This window comes from Chaetodon trifascialis, chromosome 16 (assembly GCF_039877785.1).
Source record: "Chaetodon trifascialis isolate fChaTrf1 chromosome 16, fChaTrf1.hap1, whole genome shotgun sequence".
NCBI lineage: Eukaryota > Metazoa > Chordata > Actinopteri > Chaetodontiformes > Chaetodontidae > Chaetodon > Chaetodon trifascialis.
The window spans coordinates 7350386-7372340 of record NC_092071.1 but is presented as its reverse complement, the minus strand read 5'-3'; the positions used below and the strand labels follow the sequence as shown (position 1 = coordinate 7372340).

At 40.4% G+C, this 21955-nt stretch overlaps 3 protein-coding genes across 6 annotated transcripts in view; 2 read left to right on the top strand and 1 right to left on the bottom strand.

Moving 5' to 3' along the window:
• The window catches only part of acsl6 (acyl-CoA synthetase long chain family member 6), a 37559-nt gene extending 20887 nt beyond the window's left edge, over positions 1-16672 (top strand). For both annotated transcript variants that reach the window (XM_070982396.1, XM_070982397.1), the window contains exons 9-21: positions 682-733; positions 2913-2986; positions 3160-3237; positions 6621-6755; positions 7169-7303; positions 8011-8106; positions 9761-9833; positions 12179-12267; positions 12431-12547; positions 12664-12807; positions 12991-13092; positions 13174-13245; positions 14143-16672. In XM_070982396.1, the coding sequence (XP_070838497.1) occupies positions 682-733; positions 2913-2986; positions 3160-3237; positions 6621-6755; positions 7169-7303; positions 8011-8106; positions 9761-9833; positions 12179-12267; positions 12431-12547; positions 12664-12807; positions 12991-13092; positions 13174-13245; positions 14143-14283 (1308 nt within the window). In that variant the 3' untranslated portion in view covers positions 14284-16672. The remainder of the gene's footprint in view (positions 1-681; positions 734-2912; positions 2987-3159; positions 3238-6620; positions 6756-7168; positions 7304-8010; positions 8107-9760; positions 9834-12178; positions 12268-12430; positions 12548-12663; positions 12808-12990; positions 13093-13173; positions 13246-14142) is intronic.
• Positions 1-21955, bottom strand: part of irf1b (interferon regulatory factor 1b) — a 181563-nt gene that overhangs the window by 33211 nt on the left and 126397 nt on the right. The window lies entirely within an intron of this gene.
• fnip1 (folliculin interacting protein 1) overlaps positions 21553-21955 on the top strand; it is a 41295-nt gene continuing 40892 nt past the window's right edge. For both annotated transcript variants that reach the window (XM_070983564.1, XM_070983562.1), the window contains exon 1: positions 21553-21745. In XM_070983564.1, coding sequence (XP_070839665.1) covers positions 21654-21745 — 92 coding nt within the window. In that variant the 5' untranslated portion in view covers positions 21553-21653. The remainder of the gene's footprint in view (positions 21746-21955) is intronic.

Sequence of the window (21955 nt, the reverse complement as noted above, 5' to 3'; positions counted from 1 at the left end):
GACTGAAGACAAGACTATGTCTTGTGATACTATGCAGGAATGATTACCTGACATTTGTTGTAATGGAGAAGCTGTTACTTAAGCAAGCTAACCAAACTAACCGCAGAACATTTTTCCACTTGGCATTTCGCCTCACTGTGTACTTTTTTTTTTCTTTTTTTTTTTAGGTTTGAGTCTCTGCAGATAAACATGCAGATTACTTTTGCAGGAATCTGTGCATTGCTCTATTGGAAAATCCTCCATATTGTACCTACCTGACTTTCAGTTCTGTCCAAAATAAGCATCTGTGATGTGATACATCTTTTGATGTCTCTCACATTTTGCTGGTGTTGACTGGTTAAACATTGAATATTGACAATTCAGCCCCCCCAACTCTCTGTCTACAGGGTATTAGCCAGCTACGATAGTATTTACTCTCTAATGAAAATTGGAAAGGGAATCACTTTAAACAGGATGACAGCTTTTTGGCACCATGTGCACCTGAACTGCACATGGTGCTGTTAGTACGATGCCAGGGACTTTAAATACAGCCCACATATGTCAACATTCAACATTGCTTATTCTACAGTGATGTGTGATGCTGCAGGGTGCTGTCAAGGAAGGTGCAAGACGGGGAAGTTATTCTCATAATAAGTTACATGTCAATCTCATGCTCTGACCGATACCATTATTTCCCCACAGCCACCGGAACCAGATGACCTTTCCATTGTGTGTTTCACCAGTGGAACCACAGGTAATAACTGTGTAAACTGTTAGTAACATGCATTGTTTGTGTTCACACATAAGTCACTCATTATCTCATAATTACAATCGAGTTTTGAATAGCTGTCATTCCAACAGCAGAGTTAATTCATCCTTTAATGAGATGTTAGAGAAGACAAGACATGACAGGCTAAAACAAATGAAATGTGTCTGAAAATGCACAATTTAGATGAAAATCTTAACTTTTCACTTCTGCTGAACTGCTTCTCTGTGTGGATGTGCATCCATGCAAACCAAGGAACATGAGTCTGACCCAGTATAAGTAGCAGGCAACCACACCTTTAACAAGGTCTTCCTCACTGACGTCAGTCCAGGCAGTGTCACTGACCTCCTGATCAAATGTACAATACTCTTTGTTATCCTTGTTGTTTATGCATTTATAAGTTATAAAACAGAGTTAGGAAAGATTTTGTGAATGCATATAAAGCAATTCATACTCTGAATTGAAGTAAATAAAAATACTAAAAATAGATTTCTTAAATGATCTAACACTTAAAACCTTCTAGGTGACAGCTTTTTGGCAGCTTACGCCTGAACAGGACAGGATGTCATTTATTAGCCGACAGGTTGGACAGGACAGCCTGCTGATGACACACCTGTTCCAGTCAAAACATTTTCAACAAAATTCCTTTCCAGGTCAAAGAAGTGATATAGCAGTGCTCGGTCGCATGTTTGTATGTATACTGTTGAGGTTCAAGATGGAACACTCTTCAAGTTATTCACAGATGAAATCGTGGGTTGTATCCGTAAATAACGGATAACGTAAATGTCGCTTGCACTGCTGAGCTTTGCCACTTCACACTGGGACCACCCTCCCATGGTGATGTTGGGTGCTGTCAGTGAAGCATTTTAATGAAATAATGATAAAACTTAATCACTCTTCAAACTGGCACATAGTCAAGGCCTTTTTGACACTTGATACACACTTTCAAAAAATGATCATTCACTAGCTGAATACTTTGAATGCACAGCGATGAATGAATGCTTTTTCAGCTTTCTTAAGGTTGGGGTCGATTTTTTCATTGACATGTCAAACATCAGCCTTAAACTGATCCTTTCTGTGTAACGCTTTTTGATGTTCTTTGCTGAGAAAAACACAAAAGTATTCCACATTAAAGTTCACATCTGCATCAGGGAAGCTGTCTAGTTGCTGGGATTGTGATGATTTTTGCGTCTAAAAACGGATCAAATACTCTTCTTTAGAGAGACAAGCATTTACTGTAAATGAACCCAGTTTCCTCACAGCAGCCGAGTCATATCAGCAGCGGATAATTAGTCTTGCATGTCCTGAAGTGCCAAAGGGCGGCACATTCATGCGGATGAGGAAGAGGCTCCACTGCTTTTCGGGAGGTCTTCTCCCACAGCAGCAACAGCCTCTGCAACCAATAGGCAAGAGAACAAAGGCAAGGGCATGTGAGGACACACTGGTGTCAGTTTACATGTAAGACCAGCTGCAACCAGCCATTCAGAGTCTGCCGGAAACACTGCCACCTGCTGGCGTTTAGACAGACATGCTGGAGGGGTTAAGTTTCACTTAATCACTGCAATTCTCGAGAATTCCCTCTGTCTTTGCTGCAACATCCCTTCAGCTGTAAATCTAAAACATTGCTCATCGCTGTGGGAGTCAGATGACATGTCTGGAAAGAGGAACGCTTCATTTAAAAGTCATTGCTTCATGTAGACTATTGTGTGTAGACACGCCTGAGCAATGACATTACAGTAGACTTGTTGTCTGTTGTAGGAATTCACGCACACAAGAAATACTATGATTGAGGGGTTTTTTTCCACAGGGAAAGAGCTGAGATTTCTAATTTTCCACTTGGAATAATGGCCAAAACACAGTCTGGTAATGAGAGGCAAAGTAACTAACTGCATGTTCCACCAGTAAGTGTCCTTCAGATGTCTCGGCTTTGACTGTCACACCTAATTGTACAAAATTTAACAACACAGAAACATAATATAAAAGCTCTTTTGTTAACACAAATGATTCCATGTCATATTCCCTTTGATGACTGCACAAGCCTTGGGAAGGTGAGCGGAGTTTCACTTCTGTGGGTGTGTGTGTGTGTGTGTGTGTGTGTGTGTGTGTGTGTGTGTGTGTGTGTGTGTGTGTGTGTGTGTGTGTGTGTGTTTCCTGTCTGCTTATGCAGGAAACCCAAAGGGAGTCATGCTGACCCATGGAAACGTGGTGGCAGATTTCTCAGGCTTCCTCAAAGTGACAGACGTGAGTGTGACTGGCTCTTCTTTTGTCTTTTACCCTGGCAACCCCCCAGATATCGTCCAGTAATTCAGTCCACTGATTCATCGGTCTAGTTTTATCTTGTTTCTCTTCTCCTCTGTGCCCCCTCTAATTTTCATGAAGTTATCTGATTGTGTCCTACCTACTGTCTTCTGCAGAAAGTCATTTTCCCCAACCAAGATGATTGCCTCATTTCCTTTCTGCCACTGGCTCACATGTTTGAGAGACTCATTGAGGTAAGCGGGCTGAACTAAAGTATTTGACCACAGGAATGAGACAGTTATGAGCTTCAAGATGTTAGGAGGGTGGTGGGGCAAGAGGAAGGATGTGTACAGCATGACTTTGAAGGTGGGCGTTTGAGATTATTTACTGTGTGGGAAAGGGAGGGGAGGAATGACTGTTTTCACTTTTCTTCTCCTGTTATTTAGTTTTGGTTTCCGACTCTGAGGATCAATGCCATACCTGCCTTCTACAGCCACTGGTGTGCATGTTGCATCATTTCCTGGAATACTGAAACACACACACTATTGAATGAGAACCTTCAGGTTATTACAGGAAATCAAAGGGCGTATTTACAACCATTTATTGTAAAACCTGTGTTAACCTACTGCTGGTCAAGAATCAGATTTTCGCCTCTACTGTGCACCCTATCATATATTGGAGCCAAAGCTGACATATTTAAGTGTGTTGCAACAATTAGACAAGTGGGCACTTGTACCATTTGTCCTGAATTTTACAAAGAGTCTACTGTTCAGCTGTGGAAAACTGCTCGATTTTTCAGTTTCAGTCTTAGTCAGGAGGTAATATTCCAAGTAATTCCGTTCAACACTGCTGCCAAAGGCATGCTTTCCCTGTGTGGAGTCTTTGTCATGAATATGCCCTCCTGTAAAACCCAGTAAGAAACTCTCTGCATGTTCAAGAAATTATGGTTTCTCCTCCAGAATCGTAGCTGTAATCAAGTTTGTCTTAACCTCTCATACCAATTACAGAAACCCAGGTTGCCTTTTTACATGACATCAGGTAACTAATTGCACATAAACACACCGGATGACTGAACTTGTCCACAACATTCACCACTGCATTCCCAAACTAAACCTAAAACACTAAAAGATGACAAAATGTCTCTTCATTAGAGGATTTCTCCTCCTTTCTGTCAGTCGTTCCACTGGGAGACAAGAAAACACACAAACACATGCAGTGATATCCACATAGACATTAACAGTAAAAGAGGCATCAGATTATTGTGGGGTTTGCTGTGTTGGTGTTAGTGTCCTCTTAGCCACCTGTCAAACTGCACCTTACAATAGCACCTCAGCAACAATACCCAATCACAGAGCACACATTAAACATCAGCGCTGCTGCTAACACCTGCAGGACAGCCATTCTAGCTTTTCCTGCTTTTTGTTTCTTATCACATGTCTGAGATTTTACACCATCCCTCTGAGAACAAACAAAGAGTCCGTTTTTCACAAAGAAAGTTTGTTCCTTGATGTTCAGGGTTTAGTGTTTCACAAACAGAACTGATTATGTAAACAGAAATGTTTCGGCCTGAGGTAAATCTTCACATATTGGTAGCTCTTCAGCATCAGATTCCTCTGTGGGGGTTTTAGTTTCACGCCAGCAGTTTCCAATCCAAGTCTTGACCAAGTGTTGACAGCAAATAGAAGAGTTACCGGCCAGACCTCAGTCAGTGTAAGTGGGGGCTGTTTCTGCTGTGAAGCCAAACCCTATCAATCAAAGGCTCTGGTTGCTTAGACTGCTGATTCAGGATCAATCATAAAATGAGACATCAAACGTTAAACAACTAAAAGAATTTGTGCTTAGGCTGCATTTTTGTCTCATGCAATGACTCCGAATCCTTCTGAACCTTTTATACATCGGTAGCATTATTTCATTAAGTGGAGCATTGAGCATATTTACACCCTGCATGTGTGTGTGCCTTGTGTGTGTGGTTGTCAAGTTACACGTGTGTATAACGCAGCCAAATTGGCTGCATCAAGTCGAACAAGCCCAGTTTGTCTGCCTGCAGCAGCGTGAGACTCAGACACAGGAAACCACCTAGCTTCCTCAAATGCCGCGCATCACGTTGCTCAATAGAAGCACGTTCAAGAGTTGCACACAAACACACCACTCCATGTTTTACACCTGTGGTGTCTCGATCAGAGAGAAAACAGAGGGCGGACCTAGTGCTCGGCTGTGTCCTCAAACGGCTTCAGAAACAGGAAGAGGGTCACATGGTGCATTTTTTCACAGCCACCAAAAGGATCTGTGCTGAGTTAATCCTCGGGTCATATTCAATTTGTGGAAGCGTCACAATCTGCAAATGGCTGCGTGTGCGCTGGGGGGGGGGGGGGGGGCAGAGGTCAAGGGAAAATACAGTAATTGTCATTTGTATGTGTACTTGGCAGCTTGAGTCTCCAAGTTTTGCCTTGACTTGCTGTGATATAATCAGCAGTACCACCCACATCCCCGGATGAAATGAGTACCAGCAGTCAGAAGAATGTTTAGTTGATGATTCCTGATAAATGTGTCACTTCTGCTGTTAATCCTCTGTGAGCACTGACATCACACTGAAGTCATGCCTCAACATATACAGAGGAGTTCCTTGTTGCATAATAATCAGCAAAAAGCAAACGCAGCTCCGCAAAAGTCGTCCACCACTCATCCTCCTTGAATATTTAGCTAATTGTTGAAAAGATGATATAGAAACCAGTGGTGGAAAGTAACTGTACATTTAAGTACAGTACTTAAGTACCATTTTAGGTGCATTTTATGCTACTTTTGTCTTCTACTTCACTTCATTTAAATGGGAAACATTGCACTTCATACTAAAACTCTAAAAATGAATCCAAATTGGTGTAGCAGAACTTTGTTTTTTCTTCTTTCCTCTCACATTAGTCATCTCATGAGCCCCTGTGAACCACAGCAGGTGGCCTGACTCTGGGTTATTAACCACTGTACTGAACCACCCAGCTGTAAATAAAGTAGTTATACCTCGCTCCACCTTGACCTGCTACAGCCGTAAAATTCTGTGTATGCATTCATACAAAAATATAATAATGTCATTGATAGTAAACTGGTCATCAGGGTCATTTTTTTCATTTGAGTTGTTTACTTTCACTGAAGTAGGGTTTTGAATGCAGGACTTTAACTTGTAATGGAGAATTTTAACTTGGTACTTTTTGCTCTTCTCTGTTTCTAAGACACATGATCACATGATTGACAAACACATCACAATGTAATACAGAGAATCATCATATGGAACAAGTAGGGTTCCTCTTTTTGGCCAAGGGAAAATAGCCCTAAACCTCTTACGACAAGTGTGACTGACTGACTGATCGATGAATTGTTATTTCACATGAATGCCCAACAAGCGCTTGTAAGATTGTCAGTAATTTATCTATGAGTGACGGATCTCTTGTTCAGTGTAGAGGGTTAGGGTTTTGTCTCTCTTTATTTCCTCCCTAATGTACTTTACTTTGAAAAGTGCTGTAAGAATAAAGAGTTTCATCCATAAACTCAAATGATTCAACTCCTGTCAGTGCTGGGATTTTGTCTGTGAAAGTTACCAGATGAGCTAATAGCATTAGGCTCACGGTTTGTGTGTCTGTCCCTCTAGTCTGTGGTTTACTGCCATGGAGGACGGATCGGGTTCTATCAGGGCGATATCCGTCTCCTCCCAGATGACATGAAGGCCTTGCGGCCGACCATTTTCCCTGTGGTGCCTCGACTGCTCAACCGCATGTACGACAAGGTGAGAGGCTTTTAAAGAGACTGTTCTTTGCTTGTTCTGCTGGCGATGAAGAGATTTCACTTGTTTAGTTAATCTGAAAAGAAAAAAATCAGATGTGAAAATGGGCAGTTTGGGAAACTGACACCTGCTCTGACAGTGATTTGTGCTTTGAAAATCAAATGAAATTGGTTTCCTTTGCCTTTATGAGTCATGTAAACAGTACTGTAGTGTGTGTTAAGTTATCATCTATGATTAATGCATTTCAAGTCTGATTTCCTCAGAAATGCATCTTGTGCAGTACAAACGTCTTTGAGTTTTGTTCTTGCACCTAAAGAGGTCTTTCCTACTTCCTGATAATTTCAGGAAGTAGGAAAGAAGGAACGAGAAGGGACTGTCGCCAATCAAAAAAATCTTTGTCTTTGTGTCCTCTGCAGATCTTCAGCCAGGCCAACAGCCCCTTGAAGCGTTGGCTGCTCAACTTTGCCGCCAAGAGAAAAGGTGCTGAAGTCAGCAGCGGCATCATTCGCAGTGACAGCATCTGGGACAAAATCTTCTTCAGTAAGATTCAGGTAAATAGTGTTTTCTCTCCCTGAGCTACATGTGCCACCTAAATACCACCACTGCTCATTTCACAAAAATCAATTGGCTTTTTGAGCTGCAAGCTGTATTTTTATAATCTCATGTTCATCAACATCACTGCAAATGTGCTTGCATTAGCCAAAAACATAATTTTCAACTGTTGTGCCTTGGCCAGATGTTAGTCATTCCAGATGTTAAACCATTCCGCATTCATGGAGATCTTCCAAGTCACCTCTTTGCAGCCATTTAGACTCAAAGCCCATAAAAACAAAGTATTCCTCTGTAACATTAAATGTTAATGACTGAAAAAGCCACATCAAAGTGAACAAAATCCAAAAGTTGATAGTGACCAAACAATCCACCATCATCAGATTCTGATTCAAATGTTGCTAAATCCTGATTGGTGCTGAGAAATATGTGACTTCACATTTTCCAGCCAGTTCCAGTCCAGGTCAAACCAGTGAGAAGAGTGGGAAAACAAACAAACAAAAAAAACCCAAATAGTTCAAGCTTTGGCAGAAAACAATGCATTCATGTTGGTCCACTAGAGGTAGGTAGTAGAGGAAGAAACTGATGGAGGAAAAAAAAAGCTTTTCAAGGCCATTGAAACCCTTTCTGTGAAATCCAATATTTTATTTTTGTAATTAATATTATTTTAGACCCCTCTGCATTAATAATGTGTTTTGTGTCTGAACAGGCTAGCCTGGGAGGAAGGTTGAGGATGATTATAACAGGAGCAGCTCCTACCTCTCCCAGTGTCCTGGGATTCCTCAGAGCAGCTCTGGGATGCCAGGTCAGACACACACACACACACACATACACACACACACACACACACACACACACACACACACACACAAGTTTGTACTTCCCTTATGAGGAGCTCATTGATATAATGAATTCTCCAGGCCCTAACCTTAACCATCACAACTTCATGTGTAAGACCAAACCCTTACACTGCCCTGAACCTAAACCTAATGGATCAAGACAGTGTGACAATGTGAGAGGGATTACTTGTAGTGAGGAACCTACAGAAAATTTTCACCTGAGTCTCCCCACAGCATAACGCAGCATCATATTAACACAGTACAGTTCAGTTTCAGGTCATTGTTTGTCTTTAGCTTTTGGTTAACTCTAACCACTCTCATAGTGTCATTTTCAGCCACCACAAAATGCTCTTAAAAGCCACTGTACACTATGTGCTAGAGACTAGCCGGTGAACACAGTGGAGCATTTAGCAGGTGACAGAGACAAATATGTTTCTGAGGAGATGGTAGAGACCAAAAAACAAAGCTCAAAGTGAGTGAATATTGGACTTCAGGTGGAAACAAACATGACTACATGTGAATGAGAGTGGTGCATTGTAACTGCTGGACGGGGCAAATGGGGTTTAACACTGCAGGTTACCAAATTCTGGGGGCAGCAAAAGAAACTATTGTCATATTGACAGAAAAAATAATAAAAAAATAATTGGCCCTTTTTCCATCAGTCTGTGAACAACTGTGATCTGATTTTATGCGTCACACAGCATGAGTCTGTGGACAGCAGGGCACAGTGACACTGAGAGGAGTCTGTTACTGCATGGAGAGGTTGGAGGTGTGCAGCCTGTCACCTGCAGCTCTTCATCCAACAGCTCACTGTGGCTTGTTGTTCCTTTACTCCCTGCAATGTTTCAAACTGTTAAAAACAGTTATTGCAGGTTTAACCCTAAAACTGTGGCCTTACGTTATTACGTAATAGCATACCTACGTTTGGAGAAGTGAGATTTAAATTGATTGCACTTTCCCTTGTAGTCTGTAGTCATGATGGATTGTCAGCAAGTTATGCGTGCGGTGCTTTAATGTGCCTTGCAGGCACTTCACAAGAACTACTATAATGTGAAATGGTGCGCAAAGCAGTGTAATTCAGGACCATGGATGGTTTGAAATGCAAATGATGGGAAACTGTAATATTCTCAAGAAGCAAATTGTTATTTACATTTGCAGATCATTTCCTTGGAAGTTCTTTCTGTGTGTTCTAATCACAAACATCTATTTGAATTATTGTAAATCAGTTTGTTGACATTATGGTGAAAATGCTGAGTGACCATCGGTGATGACTCCCTCAGCCCTGCAAAGGGTGGCTCTCTCGAAGTTCACCTGCGTTGTCCACAGAAATTAATAGATGTGTGTCAAGTGTCAAAGGGAAGTCAACGAGGGCATGTTGAAGGGCTGTTGAACAGTCTGAACCATCAAACAGCCTCTTTAAGAAGTAGGAATCAGACAAAATGTCACTCTCAACCTGTAATTCTCTTATCAATCCTCATAAAGATAGGAGCAAACTATGTACCACCAGCATACAGAACATACAAGGATACATAATGTACATTCATGCACAAATATATTATGTGGGTGCACTCAAGTTCTCCATACACCACTGTTCTCAACACTGTCTGTGTCTGCCTGCAGGTGTACGAGGCGTACGGCCAGACGGAGTGCACAGCTGGCTGCACCTTCACCACACCTGGAGACTGGACCACAGGTGAGCCTTTATGCAACAGACCTAGAAAAGAGAGACATGTCCTTACCTCTGCTCCACTGTCTGAACACGTTTACTCAAAGGTCAAAGGTCTAAAAGTGATGTGACTGAGTCATGATATCAAGGAATGAACAACTCCGGTGTCAGAATAGTGTGTCATTCAGGTCAAAGTTAAAAATTGTCACTATGCACTGCACTGTAGGCTCACAGCTGCTCAGACACTCAGGCCTTATCAGCTCTGCTCGCAATGGGTGTTTATAGATCGCACTCAGTGGAAAAAAAGCAGGGCGAGAGGGAGGAGGAGGCTGTCATATACAGTAGATCACGGAAGCAAACAGGAGAGGCCTGGAAAGGTGAGACAGAGAGGAGAAAGAGCTGTTAAGCCACCTTATTAACACTCATAATCCTGACTCAGGTGATTGCCAACATCAACAAACAGGTATAAAAGACAAACAGCTGCCTTAACTGCCTGTTTGACCCACTGTTGTGCTGAATTGTTCTGTCAAACCTGTTGGCACTGATGGTAATTTTCCAAATGATGATGTAGTTGTAGCCTATGTAGCCTTAAAGGCTGTTTTGTAACTGGTTGTCTGATTTAGTGTAAAGTGGTCAACAAATAATAGATTTAAACCAAAGTAAAGGCGACATATTTCAATATGTCGCCTTTGTTTCTTATTCAAGCTTTACATGCAAAAACAATTCCAGTTAAACTGTCTTTTGCAGGTTAACTATTTCAAACAATATATTTTAATGTTCATATTCCTAATCATAACACATAAACAAATACCCTTCTTTAAATGTTCTCGGTAATTACATCTACTACACACACATAATTGTAACTGCAATTGAATTATAAAGTCAACTGCAGCAGTTTAACTTTCCAAGATGGTGCCCGGCACATTGAAGTGAATGAGAGGTGATCACCCTGCCCAAACACCAAAGACCTCAACATTTGTATCCCAAAAGCCAGGTGCATGTGACTTTTAATTTATTTATTTATTTATTTATTTTTTTTGCATGAATAAGATGAAATAAAACTACACGACAATCAACAGACAGCTTGGTTCTGTTCCTGGGAGCCTGGCGAACGAGCCATCATCTGTTCAGTTACATTAATTCACTCTGTGTGGACAGAGTTAGTTTTTGTATGAAATAAGATCAGGAGGTAAATCACTGTGAGCACTGTGATCTATTTTTAAGTTCACTAAATAAATCGTCTTTATCCCTGAGAGGAAGGCAGAAGATGAAGGTGAATAGACAGGATTTTAGTAATCTCACGAGTCAACATATGAATTCTGCAGACTGGGATAGAATTTAACAGAAGGGGGTGTTTCTTTCAGTCATGCTTAACTGTCCTTGTTTGTTGTCTTTTGGATTTTATTATCTTTTAGTTTGCATGAGTAGTGACACTGTATGACCTTCTGGGAAAAAAAACACCAACAGCTTTCACCAAAAACAACTGAGAAAAATAACTAAAAAGGTTCTCAGTTACATTGTGTTGCAGGATTACATTATTATTACTTTAAAATAAAAATATAGAATGTAATACACAATCATGACCTTTGACCTTCACAGAGCAGCAGAGATTTTTTTTCTTATACTTCAGTTTCTTTCTGTCTGAACCTTTACAGGAGTTAATTACAATTTCAAATATATGTACTGTGCATTTAGAAGCTGTGCAGCCAGAAACTGATGAGTTCAAATACTGTTCATTTGCTGCTTTTCGGCTAGAGTTACAAACTCTCAATGTAAAAGTAAAAAGCTCTTAATTGAATGCAAAATAATATCATTATTGGATATGAGCTTCCCCATTGGATTTCGATTGGATAAACAAAGGAGATATATACTTTCTTTACTTCAAATGGCTCCATAGTACACATCTTCAGAGGTGCTTCAATATCTGTACTTTGTTCTAAACATGACTTCAAACATTGTGAAATACAGTAATTAAAAGTAACATTTCTAACTTTAAGACATTCTGACACAAGAAGCTACTCATTACATCAACAGGACTAAATGCAATTGCTTGCCCTGACCCATGGATTCAGTGTCAGGGTTTTTATCTCATTCCACATACTTTTGGAGTAAACAAACACAGACAGAGAAATGCTACGATAAGTAGATGGCATGTTCCGCAGGAAGACAAGTGTGCGATAACAACAGCGTCAGACTCTGGTCTAGCATCTCCCCCTGCTGATCACTTCTCATACTTGAAATCTTTGGATTTCCATGAAAGAAAATGACAGTTCATCGTTCTCCTTTCTTTTCTTTTAGATTTCCGAGACTTTAAGTCTGAAATCATTTTGTTGAGTTTTTAAAATTTTTTGCTTGTTCTGACCCATGAATAGGTCACGTCGGGGCCCCGCTGCCTTGTAACCTCATCAAACTGGTGGATGTTCCTGAGAAGAACTATTTTGCCTCTAAGGGAGAGGGAGAGGTAAGCAAGCTGATGTGTGAATGCTGTTGTCACAGCCTTCTCAAATACGTGTCTTACCTTTTCAGACTTTTAAAACCTGTGTTAGTGTTTGTACAGCAGATACAGTGTGAATGTTTCACCTCCGCCCTCACCCCTTTCCCCCCTTTTCTAATCCCTCACCCAGGTTTGTGTGAAGGGACCAAACGTGTTCAAGGGCTACCTCAAAGACCCGGAGAGGTCAGCCGAGACGCTGGACACAGACGGCTGGCTTCACACCGGAGACATTGGCAAATGGTTACCTGTAAGTCCGTACAGCCCACGTCAGACTCCATTATTTAGGAATGTAGATTAATTAGCTTTAAGTTTCCCCTCCTTGTCATTCATTGAACTTTCCTCCTTTCCTCACCTCTCCTGCAGAATGGCACACTGAAGATCATTGACAGGAAGAAGCACATCTTCAAGTTGGCGCAAGGCGAGTACATCTCCCCTGAGAAGATCGAGAACATCTACATCAGGAGTCAACCTGTGTCACAGCTCTATGTTCATGGAGATAGCCTGCAGGTAAGAATACTGGCATGCACTCTGATATGAATGGAATTAGTGGTTCCTGAGAGTGTGTTGATGGCTCCTTTTCAAGCCAGGACAAACAAAATACACCTTCACCTTTCTGGTGCTCATTTTTAAGCAGAACTAGTCCAAAATCTTTTGACTTTCCTCTCTCATGCTTGTGTTTGCTCTTTCCAGTCCTGCTTGGTGGGAATTGTGGTTCCTGACCCTGAAGTCATGCCTGAATGGGCCAAGAAAAAAGGCATTCTAGGCACCTACAAGGACCTCTGTAAAAACACTGTAGGTGGCACACGGCTGAAACACTTCAAAACGCTGTTTGATAACAAGATAAACAAGATAACTTGATTCTTTTGTCAACAGGAATTAAAGAAGGCAATCCTTGAAGATTTGGTGCGTCTAGGCAAGGCCAGTGGCCTCCACTCTTTTGAGCAGGTAGGCAGACAGTCATATGTTTGGGTCTGAGGCAAAAATTTGTTTGGCCTTTTGTTGTAGCTGTATTTTTCTTATTCTCTTCAGAAAACATGTTAAATAACCATGATCTTAAAGCTAGAAAGGTCTGCGTTTATGTTGCGATGTCTTCATAGGGTCAATGAGTAATGCAGTTATTTATATTCATTCAGTTGAGCTACTCAGGAAACAAAGCAGTAAAATATTTATAGTGCAGCGGTTAACAGATATACTGTGGTTAGACTGCAAATTGAACATCTTCACCATACGCCATGAATATGAAGGAGGGTGTTGGCAAATCTCCTCTAATCAGCCAAATAAAAGTTATTTATTTAGGTGTTTGTTCCCTTAAATAAGCAGAGATTTAGCACAAAAGTACTTTACTGCATGTGTGTGAAGATTCTCATTCATCCAGGTCATGGTACTTCTCAGTGCTTTAAAAACTGGAAAAATGGACTTGTTTGAGGTTCTAGCAGAGGTATCATCTCTCATCCAAGACTCTCACACCTTGAATGTTGTTGAGGTCACACACAGCCATCATGATCATCAGAGTCACATGAGTCATGGTGTGAATAGGTGTTATGTGAGTTGTTGACCCATTCACACAATGACCCATGTGATCCAAAGGAAATGCCCGGTACTCCCCACAAGTCAGATGTCTTTTAAAACACTTAGAATAGCTGTATTGTATATTACAGGTCTTACTAAGACTTACTTATGACGATTATCCGTAATAATGTTGACTAAAGTTAGATCAAGTTTCTTGTCTACTCTAGGTTACTGTACAATAACCAAGGAAGCGTACAATAAATTAGGGGAAGCACTCAAGAATCTTGGTCTCATTCAACTTCGTTTCTCTTCTTTTCCATTTTCCTTTTCAAGGTGAAGAACATCTACATCCACAACGAGATGTTTTCCATTGAAAATGGCCTCCTGACGCCGACTCTAAAGGCCAAGCGGCCGGAGCTAAAGGAGTTCTTCAAGGCGAAGATTGACCAACTCTACAGCAGCATCTCCATGTGAAGGCCGGCAGACCTCATTTTCCTTCAAGCATCTTAGCTCTAAGATCTGCTTTGACCTGCACTGGGACAAAGATGTGACACCTTAGGCTTAACATGCTTTGGGAAAGCAAACCAAACCTGGCCCAAAAAATCAAAGAAATAAAGTGAAATATAATACACATCTTTATGTGTATTTCCTTTTTATATACGCATTTATTGTGTCATAATTACATAAAAGCATGTCATAAAAGGAAAACGATTTAGGTTTTTTATGAATTCAAACAAATCAAAATTGAGTGGTGCGATTCAGTGTTGTCCAGCAGAGGGTGACAGAGACTTAACAACACGAAATGCAAAGCACTGTGGTTAGTTTTCATGAGGATATGCAAAGGACCTTTTTTTTTTGAGAAGGAAACACATTGTCAGTACCAAAATGAAAAGAAAATCAACTGTCCGATCACAACCTTGAGGGTGGAGCTTAGCATTGACAGAGACTAATGGCAGCCGACATTTTTCTCCTACACAAGATGATAATGGGTGCAGACAGACCTTTCTTCAGCACTGACACAGCGCTGTGAACATAGGTCTGGCTATATGAGGCTAAGAGGGAAGCTGCTATTGACTGTACATTTGCTTACATTTCTTGATTGACTGTTTGTAATTTTAAGGATTGGTCTGTCCTGCAGGATGCACACTTAGAGGGATCTTCTTGACCCAATACTTAGTAAGTGTTAGCAGGTGGTTAGCTTGTGTCAGCTTCCAGTAAACACTGAATGGTTCAATGGTGGAGGATAAGCTAAGTCTGTTAGATGTCTGCATGGTAGATAGCTAAACACCAAAGCATTACATTTCAGGAAATTTGTACAATTGTACAAAGTGACCTACTTTACTGCAGTTGCTCTCTGGTGGACAACACTTTGTTTTCTGTGATGTGATTAGATTTGAATGTGGAATTGGAAAGTCATGTCACAATTAATTGTTATTTTCATATGTTTTTCATTTGATCATGACACTAAATGCAGACAAACAAGAGAAATACACATAATATGTATTGTCTTTCACACAATTTCTTTGTTTGATTTGTTTTAATTTAGGCATTTTAAATCTTCCGTACATTGTTCCACTGCTATCCACCCAAACAATCCATCGAATGCTCTGTCCCCAGCACCAGAAACTCATCGGCACTTTTACATTGAGCAGTCCATTCCTACTTCCTGTCAATCTGCTTCTCTTCTCTCCTCCATCAGTTTAAACTTACCAGCCAAACACAACCCCACAGTCGTACGACAGCAAGTGTGATGTCTTTGTGTATAGCGTAGCTCAAGGAGATTTCTAGATCTGTGACAATGCTGACACCTTGTGGAAAAGAAATGAACTTCATCCTCAGTGGAAAATAGTACACTTTCATTTGTCTGAACAAACTGCTGACAGCAGTGCCAATAAGCAGGGCCTGATAAATCTCCCCTGATCTGACACAACAAGGATTAAACTTATGTTCAACCCAGACATTGTGCAATTAGACTACAATCACATTCTCCTGTTTGATGTCTAAATCAAGATATTGAGGCAGGGAGAGGAGCAGCTCCTGCCTTACAAATCATTGCTGTCCACGCTGTTTTATGTGGAGCATCTGAATGTTTCAGCAACATCCAAATCACAGTTCCTGTCATGTATTCACTCTTTCATTAAGTCATCTCTACATGGCTGTGATCAGCATTTTGGCATGCATGCTCCTTGTTTATATGGAGGACTGGCCCACTGTAACAATCATCAACGTCCGCACTCTGCAGTTCAATCACAATTTCCTTTACGTCCATCTTTGCACAAAGAGTATGTCAGGTAAAAGAAAAAAAAGAAATAATGCAAAACCAGGGCTCAGGGCAATGCATGCAGTTTGCCCTGCAATGCTGGGACCATTAGCATTTTACTTGACAAAGACAAGTATTTCGTTGTGGCCATTAATAGCAGGTGGTATGCAGCTGACCACAGCCAATGCTGCTAGTGCAAGGCTTTGTAATGTAGGCAAAGCTGATGAATTTCACTCACTGAAGGAAAATAGAACAACCATCAACGTTTAAACAAAAGAAACACCTTTTTTTTTTGGAGGGTTTACACATAGAATCAATGTATAGGCTTTTTAAGTTGATTACCATCCCAAAGCATAAACAATGTGGATGTACATAAATGAGGACAGCTAGATGTAAGCATATTTATTAAATCAATGGTTTGAATGGATTTTTTTCTCTCTTTTTGCGTGTAGTGAGATGAATTGTACTTATTTATTTATCTATTCTGCTGTAAAATGGAATCAGCACCATATCCTTGTAATGATTGAGTGCAGCAATGGGGATGAGGGAGGGCAGGGAATAGGACTCGGGCAATGAAATAAAAGATATTCTGGAATGATTTTAAAGTGGTGTCTTGTTTCTTTTTTCAAAGTGTATTCAGTGCTACCTAACAACTGCCTTGACACTGGTATTAAAAACTCTTTAGGCCTCAAACAGATATATAAGAGCAATTATCTGAGAAGCCGAAATTGGAAATAACCCTTTGGTGGAACTGCAAACAATTGGTAGAGTACAGTTCGAAACCTGCAAAGAAATGGTGCGTTTGATGTGACTTTGCAGTTAAAATGTAGCTCTTTGTTTGATGGTATATGTATCACAGACAAACAACTCCACCTGCCACCCTGTTTTGGAACTCTAAATTTGATGCTTAACTCAATATTAAGTGGAAGTCAGTATGTCATTTTATCAATAAATACTGTGTTACCAACAAAACCAGTTTTATTGAAGTGTATACATTTCTATAAGCTTCATTCAAATTATAAAACTAATTTACCCTGTAAACCAGATGCTTTCAAGATACAGAGATGATGCTCATGTGTGTTTTGCAATAACATTATTTATTTTATGAATGCCTATGTATAGGATTGTTTTGGTTGGATATAGAATTTTTCTTTAAGATGCTGATTGATTCATTTATTAATTTATGATAAGAACGATATTAATTATAGAAGACAATTATATTGAACCTCTTTTTATATGGAATAGTACTACACAGTAGAAAATGAAATGAAAATTGAAATGGAAACAGTCGAAATTTGTAGAGCTCTAACTTAATGTCTTACGTGGTATGAATATGTATATAGTTTTTGTTCTGTCCTGTCGTTTTGTAGATTGGTTACAGGTGTTTTGTTTGACCATGATCGTTTGACTTGAACGCTGGAAAATAATAATAATAAAAAAATGCTGGCGGATGAGGACTTTCAAAATAAAAGACGCAACGATCAGAATGGGTATTATTCGGTAAAACAGCAGCTGATTGGTAGATTGACTCTGCAGGTGTGTTCGGTTGCTAAGCACGGCACGGAGAACAGAGAGTCAAAGTAGTTTTAACATCCGGTCTGATTTGTAACCTTTACTCTCTCAGTTTGTACAAAATACACATTTAGCTCAGTCATCGTCGAGCAACAATTCCTCTAACGTTGCGATAGCGTCTGTTTCGCACCACCCATCGTGGACCGGAGTTTGGACGTCAATTTCATTCGGAAATGGGTCGATTTAAGAGTGGAGTAAGATGTGACAGTGGATTACCTGGGACCAACAAACGAGATACACCCGCGAAAACAGCACTGAGCAGACGAGACAGTAAGAAATAAACATTTAAACATCAACTTTAGCATAGCTCTCCCATGATGTGCATCAGTTCAGTTTTGAGCTTCTGTTGCATTTTAAAATACATGAATTTAACCGTAACATAAATAATCTAACATCAATTTGTCAACATTCACCTGTGTTTCTCATTTTAGTTTAATGTAGTCAGTGCTTCAGGATGAAAGTATTAATGTCCTGCTAAATAATTGGTTGCGTCTTTCCTTTCCTTTCTTCCAAACTGATCAGAATACAGGAGACTTCTGCCCAACAAGCGTTATGAAGCACTTCCAGAGGACCGTGAAGTGGAGGTTAATGTCCTCAGCGTCAGAGCAACCACTCCGGTGCTGGTGGGTATCCTGATCAGTAAATAGATATTTCTATGTGTGGATAACAAGCTCTGATATGTGTTGTCTTTACAATGATGATATTTACATGCATAAACAACTTTCCTTCTAAGGGGGTGCTGGATAAAGACATTAATAGAAACATTAATATAGTTAAAACACTTCATTTTAGTATATTTTAGTTTGGATCACTCTCTTTTTCTCCTGGCATGCTAGAATTTTGATATCAAACTGTTTGCTTGTCAAACTTTTTGGGTTTTTTTTTTTAAACGCTCCTCATTTTCCATGCTGATCCTTTACAGACTGGCATTAAGCCTGTCCACTGCAAGTCTGTGTTAAGCTTGAGCAGCCCTGCATTTACTGGAAAGCCCAGAGGCGAAGTTGTCTCGTCTGCTGCACCAGCGGATAAAAAATCCGGCCACCAAGTGTCACCAGCAGGTCACCCAGCCGTTCAGATGACTCCTGACGCTGAGGCTTTTCAAGTGACTCCAGAAAGCATCACATTCTCTGGCATGGAGTCAGACACAGCTTTCAGCTCCGATGATGATGATGATGATGAGGAAGACTGTTATTCCTCTGTCTCTTCGGCCTCCAGCAGTCTTCCCTCCCCAGAGATCTTCAGAGATGAGAACTGCAGTGTGTTTGCATTTTTGTATATCCACAACCTTAATATAAGGTTATTGTATTCTAGTTTGTGTTATTGGTGTTTTTTTTTTTAAATCTATTTTATTCCACAGTGGAAACATTGAATTTCACCATTAAGGAGGAGCTGCCAGGTCTCCATCTTCACAAAAAGAACTCCACCTTGCTGGATGTGAGCCACGCTGAGAGCATCCAAATGCACCATCCCCCCAACTTTTCTGCTATCGTCGGTGAGAAAATCCCAGTCATGCCATGTTTAATAAAACATCAAACTACGTGTTGTGAGAAATTTGGCCGATGCAGTTCATTTTGTCCAACATTTAGATCTCATAAGTTAAAATAATTTAAAATAATACATGAAGGTAACCTAAGTTATTGCAATCTCATGAATAGAAAAATAGTATAGAATAATAGTTCAAGCATATTAATTGGCACGGCATTTTGATTACAACTTAAAGATGTAAAATTATGTTTGATGCATTGAAAAGCATACAGTGCTATTTATTAAATTATTAAAGCCCCAATTTAAAGAACTCATGACATATTAATGAAAAATGGACATTCTGCAGGGACGAATTGTGACTGAATTGTCACAATGGAAAAACTGAGTGAGATACATTTTGACGTCTGAATGTTGTTGTATATCTCAGTCTGGCAGTTGTCTGATCAGAACCAAATCTCTGTCTGCAGATGCCTCTACTATTCTCGCTGACAACAACTGCGACATCAAGTGAGTTTGACAGATGGATGTCTTTTGGGAAAAGTCACATATGATGCACCAGGGACCCTCAGAGGGAATCAAACCACTACACAGAAAGATGGAGGGTAGCTGCATGCTGAACATCTCTGTGAACAAAACTGATTGAATCACTGTCTTTTCTCTTTGAAGCCAACACAGGGGACCTGAAGCTCAGACCAAAATACATATGGACTCATTTAAGTTGGGTAAAGACTCATTAATTTAGATGTGTATCTAAATCTGTATAATCATAATGAATCAAATAATCTTAATGTTTATTGCATAAACGACAACTTTTTGTACTCTTTTTTTGTAGAGAAGGCCAGCAAGTGGAAAACCCCACCAAATGTAAGAAAGTCACCTCTATTATCTTATCTGAAATAAGATTTGTGTAATTTTATTTTAGTTTAAAATCAAAAATAAGTGAGATTGTGGTGATGGCCAGATATATTTTTGCTCTCTCAGCTCACCAACAGAAGGCCCATTTTGTGCAAGAGGAGGGTGTGGTTCAAAAGCCCCATGATTGCTGAGACCTTTGAGGCCAAACACATCCCAGCCACCAGATTAACAAGTCACAACGCCGGTGAGCCAGTCCAAATGTCCAGGCCGGCTGAGCAGATGAAGCCCGACGCAGACACATCCAGAGCAGGTGAGATCGCTTCCAATCAAGAGGCAGTACAACTACTGGTGAGGCTGAAAAGGCCTGTCAAAAGCACCCCAGAAAAAGCCAACTTCTTCGACTTCATCGACGACAGTGACAGGGATGCATTCTTTCAGAGGATGAGAGAGAGGTGTGTTAGAATCAGAAGTGCTCCTCCATTTCCTCTCTCAGCTGCTGAGCACATACAACTGTCCTGTGACATCTGAAGACAAAAATATTGTATGCAAAGATCTTTCTCTCATAATCTAGATCAAAGCGCTGTGTGTACTTCAAAACAATATGTCAAGATTTGGTGTAACAAGTGCAAAATGTGTATTTTGGAATAATTCAAAAGGATGCCACACTCTGCCATGTTTGTAGGTACCTTTTAACTATAAACCGTGCGAACACAGTGACCTTTCAACTTATATTACTTCTCAACCTGGCCCTTACTGTCATCACATGGCCTTTTGTAAACTGTGGTGCATTTGCTTTTTCTGCCACATAATTGGTTCTTTGAACATGTTTCAATTCACTATTTTTACGCACTGTAACCCCTTAAACCAGCTGCAGATTTCCTTTATTTTGCATAAATGTTATGAACAAGCGTTCCATGCAAACTGACCACTAGGTGTCAGACCTGTATCTTCTTAAACACTCGTCTTTTCTCTCCTCTTGTCTGATTATTTTTCATTTTTTCCATGTGAAATATACATGTTGTTTGTGTTTCTCTAGCTGTGTTTTATTGACTCCTTTGGCCTGTGTAAAAGCCATGAGAGTTTAATGTATATGTTTAATGTAAGTTGAATGTGAAGTCAGAATGTAAGTTCATTTTAGGTGTCACTGTGGTTTTCTGTGTCTGCGGGCCATTTGTCTTTCGGCAAAATTACACTTTCTGAGAGTCAGGGAAAAAATGTACAAAAGAATGTGCAATACATAAATAAATAAATAAACCACTGATGTTGGATACCCCTGTGTTTATTTTGCATAATTTTGGCCTTTGCACTTAACTCTTTTGTCATGTGTGTCTTTAAATGATCTCCGACCGTGCCTTGCAAGCAGCTCGGCAGTCGCACTTGTGTGATTTCAGTGAATAAATTTCATGCTGTCACGATTCCCGACAAAACATCAACACAGCGAATCCACTGACCACGTGGTACCGGGCCAAAAATACCAGCCAACCAGATATTTTGTAGTAGCAGCAGCGTCTGGTTAGCCAATCAGAAAAATGTAGTGGGTTACCAAGCAGCTCCCGTGACTAATGCCTGTCATATGACTGTGACACCAATGGAGACAGTTACAAGGAACAAGATTTGCTCTTGGATTTGAAAAGAAAAGAGACCTTCTGTACCGACTTTGTTTTGGTACAAAATGCCTCCGACTCTCTTCCAGAAACTTTTCAACAAGAGAAATGCTTTTTCGTCGCCGCCCCCGAGATGTAGCAAAGAGGACCCAGCTTTCAGGTAGCTATTTTGTGAATGTGTGTGCGTTTCTGGTTTGTGTGTAACGCTTTACGTGTGTAGGCTAGCTTTATTTATGACTTTCCCTCTGGCGTCTGGAAGCATGACAGAGTTTTGGCGCGCCGTGTATTTTGAACTTGCAAGCACTTTACAGTTCAACGCTGTATAGTTTCGTTAATTTGAAACGTGTAGCAAAGTGGAGGGAGACGCGGG